Source organism: Phyllobates terribilis, unplaced genomic scaffold (assembly GCF_046119375.1).
Source record: "Phyllobates terribilis strain yellow unplaced genomic scaffold, ASM4611937v1 Scaffold_7__3_contigs__length_470593459, whole genome shotgun sequence".
In the NCBI taxonomy this organism is placed as follows: domain Eukaryota; kingdom Metazoa; phylum Chordata; class Amphibia; order Anura; family Dendrobatidae; genus Phyllobates; species Phyllobates terribilis.
Window position 1 is genome coordinate 94,042,474 of NW_027362767.1, and position 21,011 is coordinate 94,063,484.

At 45.4% G+C, this 21,011-nt stretch overlaps 1 protein-coding gene across 10 annotated transcripts in view; it reads right to left on the reverse strand.

Moving 5' to 3' along the window:
- The window catches only part of RYR3 (ryanodine receptor 3), a 786,940-nt gene that overhangs the window by 422,955 nt on the left and 342,974 nt on the right, over nucleotides 1-21,011 (reverse strand). For all 10 annotated transcript variants that reach the window (XM_073638993.1, XM_073639000.1, XM_073639001.1 and 7 more), the window contains 3 exons: nucleotides 13,457-13,575; nucleotides 6,247-6,380; nucleotides 4,913-5,154 (listed from right to left, as the gene is read on the reverse strand). In XM_073638993.1, the coding sequence (XP_073495094.1) occupies nucleotides 4,913-5,154; nucleotides 6,247-6,380; nucleotides 13,457-13,575 (495 nt within the window). The remainder of the gene's footprint in view (nucleotides 1-4,912; nucleotides 5,155-6,246; nucleotides 6,381-13,456; nucleotides 13,576-21,011) is intronic.

Below are 21,011 nucleotides of genomic sequence, written 5' to 3' on the forward strand. Positions count from 1 at the left end.
TTCAAGGATAGCTGCCTCCGACAATTCTAGTTGAATGATGATCAGCTGTCAGGAGAGTAACAATCGCGATCGCAGAGTGTGCAACCATGACTGGGCCCATGCGGGAGGGAAGCCAGCTGACGCCAGCACCTACAGTACAGACCAAAAGTTTGGACACACCTTCTCATTTAAAGATTTTTCTGTATTTTCATGACTATGAAAATTGTACATTCACACTGAAGGCATCAAAACTATGAATTAACACATGTGGAATTATATACTTAACAAAAAAGTGTGAAACAACTGAAAATATGTCTTATATTCTAGGTTCTTCAGAGTAGCCACCTTTTGCTTTGATGACTGCTTTGCACACTCTTGGCATTCTTTGGATGAGCTTCAAGAGGTAGTCACCGGAAATGGTTTTCACTTCACAGGTGTGCCCTGTCAGGTTTGATAAGTGGGATTTCTTGCTTAATAAATGGGGTTGGGACCATCAGTTGTGTTGTGCAGAAGTCAGGTGGATACACAGCTGATAGTCCTACTGAATAGACTGTTAGAATTTGTATTATGGCAAGAAAAAAGCAGCTAAGTAAAGAAAAACGAGTGGCCATCATTACTTTAAGAAATAAAGGTCAGTCAGTCCGAAAAATTGGGCAAACTTTGAAAGTGTCCCCAAGTGCAGTTGCAAAAACCATCAAGCGCTACAAAGAAACTGGCTCACATGAGGACCGCCCCAGGAAAGGAAGACCAAGAGTCACCTCTGCTTCTGAGGATAAGTTTATCCGAGTCACCAGCCTCAGAAATCGCAGGTTAACAGCAGCTCAGATTAGAGACCAGGTCAATGCCACACAGAGTTCTAGCAGCAGACACATCTCTACAACAACTGTTAAGAGGAGACTTTGTGCAGCAGGCCTTCATGGTAAAATAGCTGCCAGGAAACCACTGCTAAGGACAGGCAACAAGCAGAAGAGACTTGTTTGGGCTAAAGAACACAAGGAATGGACATTAGACCAGTGGAAATCTGTGCTTTGGTCTGATGAGTCCAAATTTGAGATCCTTGGTTCCAACCACCGTGTCTTTGTGCGACGCAGAAAAGGTGAACAGATGGACTCTACATGCCTGGTTCCCACCGTGAAGCATGGAGGAGGAGGTGTGATGGTGTGGGGGTGCTTTGCTGGTGACACTGTTGGGGATTTATTCAAAATTGAAGGCATACCGAACCAGCATGGCTACCACAGCATCTTGCAGCGGCATGCTATTCCATCCGATTTGCGTTTAGTTGGACCATCATTTATTTTTCAACAGGACAATGACCCCAAACACACCTCCAGGCTGTGTAAGGATTATTTGACCAAGAAGGAGAGTGATGGGGTGCTACGCCAGATGACCTGGCCTCCACAGTCACCAGACCTGAACCCAATCGAGATGGTTTGGGGTGAGCTGGACCGCAGAGTGAAGGCAAAAGGGCCAACAAGTGCTAAGCATCTCTGGGAACTCCTTCAAGATTGTTGGAAGACCATTTCCGGTGACTACCTCTTGAAGCTCATCAAGAGAATGGCAAGAGTGTGCAAAGCAGTCATTAAAGCAAAAGGTGGCTACTTTGAAGAACCTAGAATATAAGACATATTTTCAGTTGTTTCACACTTTTTTGTTAAGTATATAATTCCACATGTGTTAATTCATAGTTTTGATGCCTTCAGTGTGAATGTACAATTTTCATAGTCATGAAAATACAGAAAAATCTTTAAATGAGAAGGTGTGTCCAAACTTTTGGTCTGTGCTGTACTTCAGCTGAAATGCATTGAGGAGCAGAGACCCGCTTGGTCCTCGCACTGATATGCACTCTGCCGAGCAATCAGAGGCCAGCAGCTGACGTCGGCGTGCCAGACACCGGCGTCGCATGGCAGGGACGTCTTAGTTGCCATAGCAGGCACGCTGTTGTCAGCTTCAGCTTCTAGCCTCTATGTCGGCTACAAAAGAGGATGCCACATGTCATGGGATCAGAGGAAGGCAAGAAGAATTTTTTTTACGCAGAGGCAAAATGGGGACATATATACCAGGATGGGTGACATGTATGGGTCCAGGATGGGAGACATATATACCAGGATGCGCCCAGGATGGGGGACATATATACAAGAGTGAGGAATATATACCAGGCTGGGGAACATATATACTATGAAGGGGTCCAGGATGGAGGACATATATACCAGGATGGGGGACATATATGCCAGTAAGGGCCCCAGGACTGGGAACATATACCGTATACCAGGGTAGGGGACATATATATCAGGATAGGGGACATATATACAAGGATGAAGACATATATAACAGGAAGGGACCCAGGATGGAGGACATTAATACCAGGATGGGGAACATATATAGCAGGAAGAGGGACATGTATACTGGTGATGGGGGATATGTATACCAGAAAGGCGGATATGTATATCAGGATGGGAGATATGTAATAATAATAATAATAATCTTTTTATTTATAATAATAATGTAAATAATAATAATAATAATAATAATGTAAGCCAGGGTGGGCCCAGGATGGGAGACATGTATACCAGGAAGGAGGACATATATACCAGAATGGGGGACATATATATCAGCATGGGGGACATGTATACCAGGGTGGGCCCAGGATGGGGGACAAATATACAAGGGTGGGGATATTTATACCAGGATGGGGGACATGTATACTAGGAATGGGCACATATATACCACAAATGGGGACATGTATACCAGGATGAGGGATATATATACCAGTTTGTGGGACATACATACCATGAAGGGACCCAGGATTGGGGACATGTACACCAGAAAGGGGCCTAGGATGGGGGACATATATGCCAGGATGGGGGAACATATACACTAGGAAGGGGCCAAGGATGGGGTTCATTACTAATTAATAAGGGGGGGGGGCATATGTCTTTATAAGATTTATAAGACTTAGAACGCTGTATGTCTGAGACTGTATGGCAATTACCTCCACATCCCATGGCTGCGAGCATCAATGTGCATGGAAAAAAATTTGAATGGAGGCCATGCAGCTGTTTTATTCCCAACCAGTACTGTGACTCCTTTGTTCTCAAAATCAGTGGGAGTTTTATCAATCTAACCCCCAATGATCAGAACATGCGGCCGTAAGGTATCATTTAGACAGTTTTTTTTATTGTACATGAAAATAAGAGGAGCGATTTTCATCTGTTTTCTGGATAAGATTTTAATTAGTGTTTGATCAGTGTGTTCATTTTTACCATCAGTGATTCTCTGTTTAATCCAAGTCACACATCCAAGTGCTGTTTTTTTTTTTACACTGGCTCTTTGGTATGAGTAGCTTGGGGACCCTTCATCAGTTTTTTTTTTTTTTTTGCATACAAGAAAAAAAAATGTATGAAACGCTCATGGTAAAAATGGACACATGGACCAAACACTGCTAAAAATCTCTTAAAAAATACTAATTACAACCAGCCACAATGTTTAATTTGTGCAAAAAAATGCATTGGCAACACAGTTAAGAAATGTCCCTCAGAAAAAAGTCAGGTCTTAGGAGCTGCAGGCAGGCCCTCATTTTCGGGAAAGATGCCTTTATTGAGACCAAATTAAACTTAACAGATAATTAGGCAAGACCAGAATAAAACATGTGTTACATGAATAATATTCTTAATTCGCTATCATGCCAAATGAAGCGTGAGGAAATAAATAGTTAGTCATTACGTATGTGTCCACTTTTGCTCAACAATCAGTACTTTTACTAAGGCTGTATGCCAAGGCTAGACACGTTCACTGCAATTACTTGGCACTGTAGCAGTGAAAGTGAATCACGTGCCGGGTGAATGTTTCCGTTCTTTCTTATGAGTTGTGCAGTCTGGTGACAGGAGACCTGAGTCATTTCACAATGTGAGGAATTACTGTTGTCCAGTTATACACAGCTGTTGTAGTTAAGGACAGTGGATTATAGAAAGGAAATTAGCTTTTGTTGTATTATGAACAGAGCACCCTGCCGAAATCCCTCCAACTGGCAAATGCATGACTGGGTTTTCTTCCAAGCTCCCAAATCGCGTTAAGCCTAGGATTCGGCAGTGGCTTCATTTCATGTATACCCAGAGGGAAGCAACACTATGTGGCCTAAGCAAAATATATAGTTTAAGCCAGTAACTTCAGGCAAACAAGTGCGAATTGAAATGTTACTTTTATTAGGTGTCATTCCATATTTAAAGGGCAGATCCACGGGCTGAAGGTTTCAGACACAGGCTGCATGATTTCAGCCAGGTATGTCTGACTGTGAAAAACTATGGTGTTTCAGAGAAAGATTGAAAAACATGCTCTAAAAACAAACTGGGACTAGTCAGACAGGCGGCTTCTCTCCCCTTGAGTGACAGGTCTCTTCTAATGTGCATGTATAGTCAAAGACCTGTCACTGCAGGTGAACAAGTGGGGAGAAGTCACCGGAGATCCACCTGTCCTTCTAGTCTCCAGTTAGGATCGGTCCCCAGCGGCCTTTAAAGTATGTCTTTCCCTGAAACACCACAGCGCTTTTAAGTCAAACATACCTGGCTGAAATCATACAGCCATGGTCTTATAAATCTTGCCCGTAGATTGTCAGTAGATTCCCTTCAAATTAAGGCAAAAGTAAGATTTTATAACTATTTTTTTTTACTTTGGGCTATGCTGTTAGAAACCTAAATCCAAAAAGAAAGCCAAGTCTTGTGGGAAAACATCATTTTTGTATTTACATAGCTTCGTAACTTAAGTGACACAAGTCATTAGTGGTTCCATTTTACACGAGTTCCAGAATCAACGATGGAAATAGAGGGATACAAAACTAACTTGACTGTCAAAATTCAAAGCTATTGTGACCTATGCCTAATAGTAATTTAAAACTGTAAGTTAAAAAAAAAAAAAAGAGATATTTCCAAAATGAACTTACCGGACCATAAGTGAAGACCATCAAAGCCGTAGGAGAAAAGATCATCCCCTACTCCATTGCCTCCCCATCCTTCACCTCCCCCAGGATAAGGAGCATAACCAGAGGTGGAAGCCCAACCTACACGTAGGTGAGTAGGTTCTGGAGTTAGAAATGGATCCACCTGATCGATAATCATCTCAAAGTACCACTTTTTGTACTGTGCTGAGCCCTCGGCTACACCCAGGAAGATATTTGGCCTCATGCTGAAAAAGAACACAAACATTTAAAAGATTGCTGAGCTTATTGTGCCAAGAGAATACATTAACACTTTCAAGTTCAAAATATGCCCACATGTTGAAATAGTTACGTTGTATATGGAAACCACATTTTAGTGAGATTTTATTAAGATCTGGCAAAGGCAAACGCAAAGACAAAGTCTCGCAACTCAGCTTTGCTTGAAATTCTATAGAGAATAAAATCGGATATACAGATGTCATAAAATCATGTAATAATGACAATAATAACATTATACAAAGGAATTATTATTAAAAAGTGTTTTGCCATAAAAGCATTTATCATCCAGCCACAGGTTAAGGGATAAAGGTACGACTGCTGCACTACTCAGTGAATGGAGCGACAGGCAGCTTGGCAGTCCCACCACTCCCATAGACAGTGAATGGGGTGGTGTTCCCACATGATCACTACCACTCCATTCACACAGGAAGATATGCAACCTCAGTTCTCATGATCTGTGGTCGTGCTAACTGTTAGACCCCCACCGATCATACATTTATTATCTGTTCATGTGGACAATCCCTTTAAGTGACAAACTTTAAAATGTTAATTTTATAGATACAACTTTGTTTTTATGTTGATAAAATGTCATGTTCTGTGATACATAAGGAGGCAGACAGAAGAATATTGATTTCTTCATTGCCATCGGATAATCTCAGCAGGACTATACCACAATACTCCAGGAATAAGCAGCAGAAAGCTACTTTCCCAAAAAGTAACCATATGATAAAGGTAGACAGGGGCAGACATATTATTAAGGCAACCTGTGCAGCTGCATAGGGACCCTAGTAGTAAGGGGGTCACTTCTATATCCAAAACAGGTGGAATTGTCCATTATGATGAGCTATTAGACTGCAAAGGGCCCATTTACTGTTCTTGCACAGGGGCCCTTTCCTGTCTGTGTCCACCAGTGAAGCTGCAGTTTCGCAGAATTGGTACTTTACAAATATATCAGCTTCTACACAGCACAATCAGTAAGGGTAGTTGCACTCATGTCATGTCTTACACGAATATGCAACTTCTTTAAGTAAAAATATATGAATTAATAAGTGAAAGTATACCTTGTGACATCATTAACCAAACGGGTTTGTAATAACAAATCTCTCCTGGGCAGCAGGTTGTCACAAATTAGATTCTGGTTAGTACGGACAGCAACCCCATTACATACACACAGAGAGCACAGGACATCCAGAACCTAAAAACAAGAGATTTACTAAATAACATATCAATCACATTTCCTATATGCATTAATAACCCCCATTTTATTTACACAGCAGTAAATTATGGAATAAGAGAAGTTAGATTCATTAGCTCCTTCACCCCTCAGTCATTTTCCATTTTTGTTAATTCCTCCCCTTCTTCTTCCAAGAGCCATAACTTTTTTACACTTCCATCAATATAGCCATACGAGGGCTTGTTTTTTGCACGACGAGTTGTACTTTTGAATAACACCATTGATTTTACAATATAATGTACTGTAAAACAGGAAACAAAATTCCAAGTGAGGTGAAATTGCAATAAAAGTGCAATTCCACAATAGTTACTTGGGTTTTTTATTTACCTATACGGTAAAACTGACCTGCCATTATGATTCCACAGGTCAGTACGAGTACACAGATACCAAACATGCATAGTTTATTTTTTATTTAAGTGGTGAAAAAAAAATTAGGAAATTTGTATACAAATTTATTTTGCTTTTGTTGCCATTTTCCGAGACAAGTAGTGTTTTTATTTTTAGCGATTTAGGGCTGTATGAGGGCTTATTTTTTGTGCCCTGAGATGATGTTTTTACAGATACCATTTTGGGGTAGATATGATATGTTGATTGCCTCTTATTGCATTTTACTGAAATGTTGCGGCCGCCAAAAAAAGTAATTCTGGTGTTTTGATTTTTTTCTCTCATTAAGCTGTTTATCAATCAGATTAATTTATTTTATATCTTGATAAATTGGATATTTCTGAACATGGCAATACCAAGTATGTGTATTTTTCATTTTTTTTTGTTTGCTTTTCAATGGGGCAAAAGGGGTGATTTGAACTTTTGTGTTTTTTTCTTTTTTCACATTTTTAAAAACTTTTTTTTTTTTTTCACTTTTTACTTTATTTGTCATTTTAGCAGACTTGAAGCTGCAATCACATCGCCTGTGCTACACATAATAGGGCTTCAACTCTGCTATGTATAGCAGAAATCACGATTTCCAGGAGTATTGTAACGACAGGCATGGGGCTCATCAGCAGACCTCCGGCTTTCATGACATCTCATCGGCGCCCCACGATCACGTCACAGCTTGGAATGATGCGTGTCAAAAGCTGACAATGGCATTTAACAGGTTAACAATCACGGGCAGAGCACCACTCCACCCGCGGCTATTAAAGGCACATCATGGGTGATTAAATCAGCTGTCATGTGTTGGGAAAGATGCGGGCTCATCGTGAGAGCCAGCATCAAAGTCAGGAACACGACATATGACATATGTCATACGTCATATATCGTGAAAGGGTTAAGAGGTGTACGCCACTTAATATATCGAGTTCGTCTTACAAGAGGTGTGCGCCTCCGTGTGCCTTGCCAGAAATGTTACTCCAGTCAGTGACTAGAACCCGGTAATGAATCAGATGGCTGGGCATTGTCACATCCCCATCCCACCCAAGCTCTACTCATTTTGTGGAGCTGGCCAGGACTGCTGTGATAACACCACTACATTGTTGCGCAAACTGTTTTACTCTAAAAATCTGGTGTAAACACTTTGATTTATCGGCCCCTGCTAAAAATAAATAATTAATTGAAAAAGACAAGTATGGCAAAGAGAAGTTTTAATATGTACATAGTTTAAGATGTAACTTTTTAAATGTAGAATACTAGGTTACGTATGCGACAACGAGGGGCTGTGATAAAGATAAATGTACCTCATAAACCGCTTTTAATTTGATGGGTTTTGTTGAATTTTAGCTCTTTCGTATCTTGATGCATATTTCAAAAACATTGATTAAAATCCTCATATTTGTAACTTTATTGTTAATAAAATCCATTTTTTTATTCAACATATTTAAGTAAAGTAAATGCAAACAAGTTGGTATTAGTTTGTATTATTTATAATTGTATCTATTGGTTACAATGGTAGAAGAGTTAGCAATATTTCTCTTTACTAAACCAATAATAATAATAACAACCTATATCCAATTACCTCACCTTCTGTCTCCTTACACTTCCCTTGTAGATTATAAGTCACCATGGGCAGTATCCTCTCTGCCTCTGTACCAGTCTGTCATTCATTTATGTTATATACTTGTGCATTGTTAAATTAAAGGGGTTATCCAGGACTATTTAATTTTTTCACTACGGGCCTAAAAATTAAATACCTGCCTGTTCTGCTGCCGCCGAACTTTGCTGGCAGAGATCAGTCACAGACCACTCCTGCCGGCGATTCAGTGGCTTCCGATGACATCACGACGACAGAGCAGTGGCTTCTCTTTCCCTCTGCTCTGTTGGTTGGGTGTGACAGCCGACATTATACTGATTGGCAGCTGGCTGCCAGCTGCCTAACTGCGGGAAGCCGGTTGTCAATCAGCATTATGTCAGCAGTCACGCCCCACCGACCGACCTGCCCAGAAGAAGAAGAGCTACTGTGATGACGTGGAGCAACCAAATCGCTTGCAGGAGCGGTCGGTGACAGCTCTGAGCTGGTGTTGGGTAGAACAGGCAGATAGTTTCCTCTTATAGCAACTGACTGACTGTTAGTTTTTAGGCCCATAGTAAAAAAAATAAAATAGTCCTTGACAACCCCTTTAATGTTATGTATAGCAAACCCCATTTTTGCACATAGAGTGGCTTGGAATTAACTTTAACCCCTTTACCCCCGAGGGTGGTTTGCACGTTAATGACCAGGCCAATTTTTACAATTCTGACCACTGTCACTTTATGAGGTAATTACTCTGGAACGCTTCAACAGATCCCCCTGATTCTGAGATTGTTTTTTCATGACATATTGTGCTTCATGATTGTGGTAAAATTTCTTCGATATCACTTGCGTTAATTTGTGAAAAAATGGAAATTTGGCGAAAATTTTGAAAATTTTGCAATTTTCAAAATTTTAATTTTAATGCCCTTAAGTCAGAGAGATATGTCACACAAAATACTTAATAAATAACATTTCCCACATGTCTACTTTACATCAGCACAATTTTGGAACCAAATTTTTTTTTTGTTAGGGAGCTATAAGGGTTAAAAGTTGACCAGCGATTTCTCATTTTTCCAACAAAATTTACAAAACCATTTTTTTAGGGACCACATCACATTTGAAGTCACTTTGAGAGGTCTTTATGACAGAAAATACCCAAAAGTGACACCATTCTAAAAACTGCACCCCTGAAGGTGCTCAAAACCACATTCAAGAACTTTATTAACCCTTCAGGTGCTTCACAGTAATTTTTGGAATGTGGAAGAAAAAAATGAACATTTAACTTTTTTCACAAAAAGGTTACTTTAGACCCAATTTTTTTTTATTTTCACAGGGGTAACAAGAAAAAATGGACCCCAAAATTTGTTGTGCAATTTCCCCTGGGCACGCATATACCCCATATGTGGGGAAAAACCACTGGGCGCACGGCAGGGCTCGGAAGGGAAGGAGCGCCATTTGACTTTTTGATTGTAAAATTTGCTTGAATAATTAGCGGACGCCATGTTGCGTTTGGAGAGCTCCTGTGTGCCTAAACATTGGAGCTCCCCCACAAGTGACCCCATTTTGGAAACTAGCCCACCCAAGGCACCTATCTAGATGCATAGTGAGCACTTGGAACCCCCAGGTGCTTCACAAATTGATTCGTAAAAATGAAAAAGAGGAAAAAAAAAACACTTTTTCATTTTTACGAATCAATTTGTGAAGCACCTGGGGGTTCCAAGTGCTGACTATGCATCTAGATAGGTGCCTTGGGTGGTCTAGTTTCCAAAATGGGGTCACTTGTGGGGGAGCTCCAATGTTTAGGCACACAGGGGCTCTTCAAACGCGACATGGTTCCAATTTGTTAGCAGACACCATGTCGCGTTTGGAGAGCTCCTGTGTGCCTAAACATTGGAGCTCCCCCACAAGTGACCCCATTTTGGAAACTAGCCCACCCAAGGCACCTATCTAGATGCATAGTGAGCACTTGGAACCCCCAGGTGCTTCACAAATTGATTCGTAAAAATGAAAAAGAGGAAAAAAAAAACACTTTTTCATTTTTACGAATCAATTTGTGAAGCACCTGGGGGTTCCAAGTGCTGACTATGCATCTAGATAGGTGCCTTGGGTGGTCTAGTTTCCAAAATGGGGTCACTTGTGGGGGAGCTCCAATGTTTAGGCACACAGGGGCTCTCCAAACGCGACATGGTTCCAATTTGTTAGCAGACACCATGTCGCGTTTGGAGAGCTCCTGTGTGCCTAAACATTGGAGCTCCCCCACAAGTGACCCCATTTTGGAAACTAGCCCACCCAAGGCACCTATCTAGATGCATAGTGAGGACTTGGAACCCCCAGGTGCTTCACAAATTGATTCGTAAAAATGAAAAAGAGGAAAAAAAAAACACTTTTTCATTTTTACGAATCAATTTGTGAAGCACCTGGGGGTTCCAAGTGCTGACTATGCATCTAGATAGGTGCCTTGGGTGGTCTAGTTTCCAAAATGGGGTCACTTGTGGGGGAGCTCCAATGTTTAGGCACACAGGGGCTCTCCAAATGCGACATGGTTCCAATTTGTTAGCAGACACCATGTTGCGTTTGGAGAGCTCCTGTGTGCCTAAACATTGGAGCTCCCCCACAAGTGACCCCATTTTGGAAACTAGCCCACCCAAGGCACCTATCTAGATGCATAGTGAGCACTTGGAACCCCCAGGTGCTTCACAAATTGATTCGTAAAAATGAAAAAGAGGAAAAAAAAAACACTTTTTCATTTTTACGAATCAATTTGTGAAGCACCTGGGGGTTCCAAGTGCTGACTATGCATCTAGATAGGTGCCTTGGGTGGTCTAGTTTCCAAAATAGGGTCACTTGTGGGGGAGCTCAAATGTTTAGGCACACAGGGGCTCTCCAAAAGCAACATGGCGTCCGCTAACAATTTGAGCCGATTTTCCATTCAATTTGTTAGCGGACACCATGTCGCGTTTGGAAAGCCCCTGATGTGCCTAAACAGTGGAGCTCCCCCACAAGTGACCCCATTTTGGAAACTATACCCCTCAAGGATTTTATTAAGGAGTATAGTGAACATTTTGAACCCAGAGGTACGACACAGAATTTGATAACATTAGGTCATCATACTGAATAAGTTGTCATTAGTCTTGAGCGCAAGTTGTCGCTACTTGAGTTTGCATCGGGTACTCAGGTATGCACCATGTACTGCGTGTGCTCGAGTGACATGCTCGAGTCCCTGCCCCGCATGTTCCACGGTTATTAGACACCCAAAAAAAAACAAGCGGGGATCGCTCGTGCATGGCAGGCAATCCCCGCAAAGTTTTTTGGGCCGCGAAGCATATGGGGCGGAGACTCGAGCATGTCACTCAAATACCCACGATACTCAATGCATACCAGAGCACCCGATGCAAACTCAAGAAGCGAGCACTTGCACTCAACACTAGTCGCCATATCGTCATCTTTTTTTCTTACTTTTGAAAAAAATCCCAACCCCATCACAACCCTAACCCCAAACCTAACCCCAACCCCAGCCCTAACCCTAGCCCAACCCTAACCCTAGCACAAACCTAACCCGAGAGTTTATTTTTTACGCCGTTCCTCGTGCGGTATAAGTGATTAGACGACCTTATTCTTCAGGTCGGTGCGACTACAGCGATACCAGAATGATATGGGGTTTTTATGATTGACAGCTGTCACACACTAAAAGACGCATTTTTTGTAAAATCTAGTTTTTGCATCGCCATATTTTGAGAGCTATAATTTTTCCAGATTTTGGCCAACAGAGTCATGTGACGGCTTGTTTTTTGCGGGATGAGTTGACGTTGTTATTGGTGCCATTTTCAGGCACGTGACATTTTTTGATCACTTTCTATTCAGATTTTTGGGAGGCAGAATAAACAAAAACCAACAATTCTGGAATTGTTTTTTTGGGGGTTTTTTTATGCCGTTCCGCGTGTGGTAAAATTGATAAGGCAGCTTTATTCTTTGGGTCAGTACGTTTACAACGGACCCACCTTTATATCGTTTTTCTACGTTTTGCACTTTTACATAATAAAAGCAATTTTATAGAAAAAAATATTTTTTAGCATCGCTTTATTCTGAGAGCTACAACTTTTTTATTTTTTGGCTGATGGAGCAGTATGGCAGCTTGTTTTTTGCGGGACGAGATGACGTTTTCAGCGGTATTATTTTTATTTATATTCGTCTTTTTGATCGCGTGTTATTACATTTTTTGCTTGGCGGTATGGTGATTGAGCATTGTTTTTTGCTTTGTTTTTTATTTTATTTTTTTACCATGTGCACTGAAGGGGTTAACTAGTGGGACATTTTATAGGTCAGGTCATTCCGGACGCGGCGATAGCAAGTATGTGTACTTTTCTTGCTTTTTTTTTTTTGATAATATTTATTGATGGGTACATTATATTTTTATTTTTGGTGGATTATTTTTTTTAAAATATTTTTACAATTTTTTTTTTTTTTTTTTTTCACTTTGACACTTTTTTACTTTGTCCCACTATGGGACTTTCACTTTTTTTTCTCTGATCGCCTGCATGGCATAGAGATGGAGCACCATCCCTGTGCCATGCAGGCTGTCAGCGCTGGACAGGGAGAAGATAGTTTGGAGATGCACTGCGCATGTCCAAAAAATCTTCCTGCTGTCTGGTGACCCGGATGTTGTCATGACGACATCGGGTCGTCATGGCAACATCCTGGAAGCCGCGGCAGACAGCGCTGGAGGCCGGAAGAGGAGGTGAGTATCGGCGATCACCTCCCCTTGCCACCGCAATGCTGCGATCGACTGCGATCGACTTCGATCGCAGCATTGCGGGGGTTAATGTGCCGTGAGCGGTGCGGGACCACTCCCTGCACATAGCACCGGGTGTCAGCTGTGACAATCAGCTGACACCCGGCGGCGATCGCGCCCGCACAGCCTGTGTGCAAGCGAAATCGCCAGGGTGTATAAATATGTATCTGGTCCATAAGTCCCAGGGCACAGATACGTACTAATACGCCCTATGTTGTAAAGGGGTTAAAATACATAATAATTAATAATAATTTTTTATTATTATTATTGTCATAATCAGGAAAGGTACCTATTTTTACATACCTTGTGGTTTCGTCCGTGTTTGTCCAAAAGAGAAATTATAGAGCGTATGTGTCCCTTCTCTATTAAATTTAAAGCCTCGGGGCTTTCAATCAATATGCAGTGTAGAACCTCCAGTATTCCTAGAAGAAAACAGATAATCATCACTACAAATAGATGTGTCATCTCTAGTGATGAGGGAACGTGCTCGCCACTGCTAGGTACTCGCCCGAGCATCACGGTGCTCGACAAGCTCGGCGAGTATTTCCGGGTTGCTAGGGCGGGAACTCAGGTCCCTGCCATGCATGTTTGGCGCTCTTTAGAGAGCCAATGAACATGCAAGGATTGCTTTCCATGCACTGTAATGCCATGTTGGTTGTGGGCATTACAGTGATTGGCCGGCTGCACAGTGTCATCAGGTCTTAATAAGACCTGGCGCCGCTATGCTCGTCACAGTCACTCAGAACCAGGCAGATTAGGAAGAGCTGCGGCTGAGTCAGGGAGAGATTTGATTGTTTATAGTTAGTATAGGTATTCCACAACATATATATATATATATTCATCTGAACTAACAGTCCTTCTGAGGACTTATCCAGCTGCATACATTCAGTGGTGATAGCAGGAGTTAGGCAAGCAGGCAGTGTATGTGGCAGACTGCAGTGCATGATACAGTACAAGAGGGTCCATTGAACGTTCTATCTGCTGTAGCTGTTCTTACAGATATTTGTAGAAATAGCCCCAGGTATCAGGGGCCAAGGCAATTTTTTTTTTATCTCAATCCTGGTTATTTGCTTAAAAAACAATCCAGAGTACACCAATTTCCTGCTCCATTTACTTGTTAGCATTGCAGAATACAGCCAGATCTTTTCCATATTACAGCGATAAAAATCCAGAAATTTGAACTGAACATGGAAAATATTGGCCTCCTTTTCTATTTTGTTGCAGTGTGTTGGTCAAGCTATTCACACTAGGTCTCTGTGAAGAATACTATTAATTAAACTACAGGCCTGCTATTTAAAACCATGGTTCTCTGTCAGACGTATCACATATAACAGGGTTCCATAATCAGCCATTTCTGCCTTCCATTTCGTTGCAGTGTGTCGGTCAAGCTATTCACACTAGGTCTCTGTGAAGAATAGTATTAGTAAATTACAGGCCCGCTATTTAAAACCGTGGTTCTCTGTCAGACTTATCACATATAACAGCGTTCGAAAATCAGCCATTTCTGCCTTCCATTTCGTTGCAATGTGTCAGTCAAGCTATTCACACTAGGTCTCTGTGAAGAATAGTATTAGTAACCTTCAGGCCTGCTATTTATAACCGTCGTTCTCTGTCAGACGTATCACATATAACTGCGTTACAAAATCAGCCATTTCTCGTGAACGTGGAAAATATTGTCCTCCATTTAAAATGTGCAAGGTGCGTGTCAAGGGACGGGGAAGTGGATGTGATGGTGCATGCAGAGGCCGAGAACGTGGCCGTGGGCAAGCGGAAATTGTGCAACAACAAATTACTAGGGGACCACAGCACACCACTATTGATCCAAGAGCAGTGTCAAAAGGTTGTTGGTTGGATAGTAGATAATGCTTCCAGTCACTTTGCCACCACCACCAACACCCTGTCTTCCACACGGTCAAGTCTCAGTAGCCATGAGTCTGGACTGCATATTCCTCACCCTGATCCTCCTTCCTCCCACCATGCTGAGTGCCCGGAGACAACTGATCCCACACTTGGACACTCCGAAGAGCTGTTCACTTTTCCATTTATAGATTCGGGCCTCTCACCCGGCCAGCTTCAAGCGAGTCAAGAGGAGAAAGCATGTAGCGATGCCCAAATATATGAGCAGCCACGGTCACACAAAGTCAACGGTGAGAAAGTGCAATTACTGTCGCAAGAGATGGATGATGATGAGACACAATTGCCAGAAAGTCAAGAGGAGGACCAGGGTGCGGAAGTGGAAGATTAGGTGGTGGATGATATAGTAACTGACCCAACCTGGCAGGGGGACATGCAGAGCGAGGACAGCAGCACACATGGGGAGGGAGGTGTTGCACCACAACAGGCAGAAAGAAGCAGTGTGGTGGCCACAGACACAAGGCGGGAAAGCATTCGCCGTAACGCCAACACGACAGAAGTTGCCAGTACAACTGTTAGGTCTTCCCGAGTCTGGTTGTGTTTTAAAGATTCTGCAGATAACCCCAAAAAAGCCATTGGCACCACCTGCCAGGCCAGCATCAGCAGGGGTAACAAAACTAGCAGCCTGACCACCACCAGTGTGATCAGGCACATGGCAGCAAAGCACCCGAGTAAGTGGGCCGAACCTCAGGGTCCAGAAACAGTGTCTGCAGGTGACACCACTGCTTCTTCTACTGTTGTGTGTGCATGCCTGTAACGGGTCTGAGAGGCGGAACCTCTGAGCAACTCTACAAGGGGGCGGTCCTTGTAAGGAAGCGGGTGGCTCCCAGGGAAGACGGGCAGGTAGTCATGGCAAGTGACAGGGACAGTCTCTGGGTAGAAGGGCAGGTAGTCACGGCAAGTGACAGGGACAGTCTCTGGGTAGAAAGGCAGGTAGTCACAGCAAGTGACAGGGACAGTCTCTGGGTAGACTAGCAGAAAGGTAGCAGGTGGACGCTCCCAGGTGAGCGGGCAAGAGTCTCTGGACGGGCAGGTGGTCACAGCAAGTGACGGCAGAGTCTCCAGGTAGGCTAGCAGGCAGGTAGCAGGTGAGCGCTCCCAGGTGAGCGGGCAAGAGTCTCTGGACAGGCAGGTGGTCACGACAAGTGATGGCAGAGCCTCCAGGTAGGCTAGCAGGCAGGTAGCAGGTGAGCGCTCCCAGGTGAGCGGGCAAGAGTCCCTGGACTGGCAGGTGGTCACGGCAAGTGACGGCAGAGCCTCAGGTAGGCTAGCAGGCAAGTAGCAGGTGAGCGCTCCCAGGTGAGCGGGCAGGCTGGTCCATAGACAGACTGACAGGTGTCGGAAGGCAGACCGTCGGACCGCAGGCTTGCAAGCAGGTAAGCGGATATCAGGCAGGTATCAAGCAGGAATCTGGCAGGTGACTGGCAGGTAACTGGTAAAGGGACCTGAGGGCTGAAGCAGAGTGAAGGCTTTGCAACAACATTGATCGGGCACCTCCATTTTGGAGGAGGTGCCTTATATATTGTGAGGTCCTCCGGCCATTGGCAGGGGACTCCTTAGGACGGCACGCGCGGCCCCTTTAAGAGAGGGGGAGCGCGCGCGCCCTAAGCACAGTTGCCGGGAAGCAGCGCGCGCTGCCAACAGAGAGAGAGGAGGACGCCGGGCACAGAGCGGAGAGGTGAGGGGAACAGCGTCCCTGCCTAGCAGGAGGCAGGGACGCCGACGCTACAGTACCCCCCCCTTTAGGCCCCCCCTTTTTTAGGCCAGACAGAAATTAATCAAGGATGAGAGGGGCATGGATGTTCTCCCGGGGCTCCCACGCTCTCTCCTCAGGACCAAACCCCTTCCAATCTACCAGAAAAAAGGTTTTTCCTCTTACCCTTTTGGTGGCCAGAATGTTCTCTACCTCAAACTCGTTTTCAGCGGAAACCGGAGCAGGAGGCGCACCTGTAGACTTGGAAAAAGAGTTAAGTACCAGGGGTTTGAGGAGAGATACATGGAAGGAGTTAGGGATCCGCAAGTTGGCTGGTTTCAATTTATAGGCCACTGGGTTGATTTGTTTGATAACTTCTAGTGGGCCGATGAACCGAGGCCCTAACTTGTAGGAAGGAATCTTGAGCCGGACATACTTGGACAAGAGCCAGACTTTATCTCCAGGACGGAATTGTGGAGGATCCAGGCGTTTTTTGTCAGCGTGTTTTTTCATCCGCTCGGACGACTGAAGGAGTGCGGATCGGGTACTCTCCCAAATGGAGGAAAATTTGCTAATGAGAGATTCCGCAGCCGGATTGTCCACCAAGGTAGAGATGGGAAATGGGATCCGAGGATGCTGACCGAAGACTACAAAAAACGGGGATTTGGAGGAAGATTCGCTCTCGTGATTATTGTAAGAAAATTCGGCCCATGGCAGGAGATCCACCCAGTCTGAATGGTGGGCATTAACGAAGTGCCAGAGGTAACTGGTCAGGATCTGATTGATCCGCTCCACTTGACCATTGGACTGTGGGTGGTATGCGGAGGAGAAGTCCAGGGTGACGTCTAGCAGCTTACATGTGGCTCTCCAGAAGCGTGAGGTGAACTGAACCCCACGATCCGACACAATGTGGAGGGGCAGGCCATGGAGACGGAAGATGTGGCGGATAAAGTCTTTAGCCAGCTCGGGTGCAGACGGGAGGCCTGGCAGGGGAATAAAATGAGCCATTTTGGAAAAGCGGTCAGCGACCACCCAAATGACCGTACAACCGGCAGAGACAGGGAGATCTGTTATAAAGTCCATAGCTATATGCTGCCAGGGAGCAGCAGGTACTGGAAGAGGAAGGAGGCGACCGGCTGGCAGGTGTCTCGTAACCTTGTTGCGGGCGCAGGACACACAGGCAGAAACAAAGTCTATTACGTCCTTGTGCAGGGTAGGCCACCAGTAGTGCCGGGAAATAAGCTGGAGGGTCTTTTTCTGACCGGCATGGCCAGCAAGCTTAGACGAGTGACTCCAGTGTAGGATCTTCTCCCGATCAGGTACCGTTACGAACGTCTTTCCGGGAGGGAGACGATTTAGACTCACGGGGGCCACCTGCATTACTCTGGCGGGATCGATGATGTGTTTAGGTTCCTCCTCAAGATCAGACACCAGGAAGGATCGGGACAAGGCGTCAGCTTTGATGTTTTTGTCAGCCGGGCGAAAATGAAGAACAAAATCAAAGCGAGCAAAAAACAAGGACCACCGGGCTTGGCGCGGGTTAAGTCTCTGGGCACTCTGGAGGTAAGCCAAGTTCTTGTGGTCCGTGTAAATTATTACCGGGTGAAGAGCCCCGTCGAGCAGGTAACGCCACTCCTCCAATGGCAGCTTAATGGCCAATAACTCTCGGTCTCATATAGAATAGTTGCGCTCGGAAGAGGAGAAGAGTTTGGAGAAGATGTCGCAAGTTACCATTCTCCCGGAAGACGATTTTTGGGTAAGTACTGCTCCGGCTCCAGAGGAGGAGGCGTCAACTTCCAGGAAGAATTGTTTGTTGCTGTCCGGGCGATGCAGTACCGGGGCGGAAGAGAAAGCCTGTTTTAAGGAAAGAAAGGCTTCCTCAGCTTCGGGCGGCCATTCTCTGGGATTAGTGCCCTTACGGGTGAGCGCAGAGATTGGGGCAGTCCGGGAAGAGAAGTGCGGTATGAAGAGGTGGTAGTAGTTGGCGAAGCCCAGGAACCGCTGAATAGCCTTCAACCCCTCTGGTCGAGGCCACTTCTCGATGGCAGACAGTTTCTCAGGATCCATTCGTAGGCCGGTCTGAGAAATTATGTAGCCCAAAAACGGAAGCGAGGTCTGCTCAAAGAGGCACTTCTCATATTTGGCGTAGAGGTGGTTCTGCCTGAGCCTGAGCAGAACCTGACGAACATCCCTCCGGTGTGTGGGGAGATCCGGAGAGAAGACCAAGATGTCGTCCAGGTACACCACTACGCAGGAGTAGAGAAGGTCCCGGAAGATGTCATTGACCAACTCTTGAAAGACGGCGGGAGCGTTACAGAGACCGTAGGGCATTACCAGGTATTCATAGTGGCCATCCCGGGTGTTGAATGCCGTCTTCCATTCATCCCCCTGACAGATACGGACCAGGTTATACGCCCCACGGAGGTCCAGCTTGGTGAAGATTCTAGCCCCCCTCAGATGGTCAAATAATTCCGGAATGAGCAGAAGGGGGTATTTATTCTTCACCGTGATCTGGTTAAGGCCTCTATAGTCTATACAGGGACGGAGTGAGCCGTCCTACTTTTTGACGAAGAAGAAACCTGCTCCCGCCGGGGAAGTAGATTTCCGGATGAATCCCCGGGCCAGATTCTCCTCAATATATTCTGACATGGATCGGGTCTCAGCAGCGGACAAAGGGTAAATGCGCCCACGGGGAGGAGTAGCGCCGGGCATCAGGTCGATTGGGCAGTCGTATGGTCTATGAGGGGGTAATGTCTCTGCCTCCTTTTTATTAAAGACGTCCGCATACGACCAATAAGGAGCCGGAAGACCAGGTAGATTGGCTGGAGTAGGAGAAGGACGGACAGGATGGACGGGAACTAAACAAGTCTTATGGCAGTCCTGTCCCCAGCGAAGGACTTCTCCGGTCTGCCAATCAAGCATGGGTCCATGTCTCTGAAGCCAAGGTAGGCCTAGTAAGAGGGCGTGAGAGAGTCCAGGCAGAACATGAAAGAAGATGCTCTCAGAGTGCAGCATTCCCACCTGCAGGGTTATGGATTCGGTGATGAGTTGGATGGGATGTGGTAAGAGGCCCCCATCCACGGCAGCGACAGATAAGGGTACAGCTAGAGGTTTGGTGGGAATGCGGTATTTCTCTACCAGAGACTGAGAAATGAGATTTCCGGCAGCTCCAGAGTCAAGTTGGGTTAGTTCAAAATAACGGTTCTCCCCGCAGATGATAGAGACCGACAGCAACAGAGATGGAGAGGGTTTACTCTTGTCTAGGATGACCTCTCTGAGCGATCCTAGACACAGGCGTTTCCCGACCTCTCCGGGCAGGAACGGATCCGGTGCTCCTTACTGCCACAGTAGAAGCAGCTCCCCTCGGCACGGCGTAACTCTTGACGGGTTTTGACCATCTTGGTCTGGTCGACCTGCATAGGCTCGGGTGAGTGCGCCTGGGGAGTAGCGGGAGAAGTGACAGGTTTCTGAAAGGTAGAGGCTAGACGTGGAAACCTCCTCTCACGGGTGACCTCTTTGGCGCGTTCCTGGAACCGGATGTCAATCCGGGTGGCAAGAGTTATTAAGTCGTCGAGAGTGGTAGGTATGTCCCGACCGGCGAGTTCATCTTTAATACGGCCGGACAGACCCTCCCAAAAGACAGACACCAGGGCGTCGTTATCCCAGGCCAGCTGCGAAGCAAGGGTACGGAACCGTATGGCATATTGGCCCACGGTGAGATTTCCTTGATGGAGGCGTACCAGAGATGATGCGGATGAGGTCTTCCGTCCGGGTTCGTCGAAGACTTTCCGGAAAGCCGTGAGAAAGGCTGGCAGGTTGGACACCAGGGGGTCTCCTCTCTCCCATAGAGGATTTAGCCAAGCCAGTGCCTCCCCCGTGAGATGGGACATGATGAAGGCTACTTTGGCCCGGTCGGAGATAAACTGGTGGGACAGGAGTTCAAAGTGCAGGGTGCACTGGTTTATGAAGCCCCGAGCTTGAGCGGGGTCGCCTCCGAAGCGTGGAGGTGCAGAAAGCCGGGGTCCGGGGCAGGGTGCCATGGTATTGGTGGGCAGCGGCGCTGCCGGGCTGCGAGTCATGACACTAGCGGTGGTTGCTGGTGGAGCAGTCAGAGTGTCCAGGAAAGAGTTGACATTCCGCAGATGACTCAGGATGGACTCCAGTTGGGACCTCTGACGGGACAGTTCATGACATAGGTCCGAGAGCGAGGGAGCTTGGGTGCCACCGGGTTCCATGGCCCGAGCAAACTGT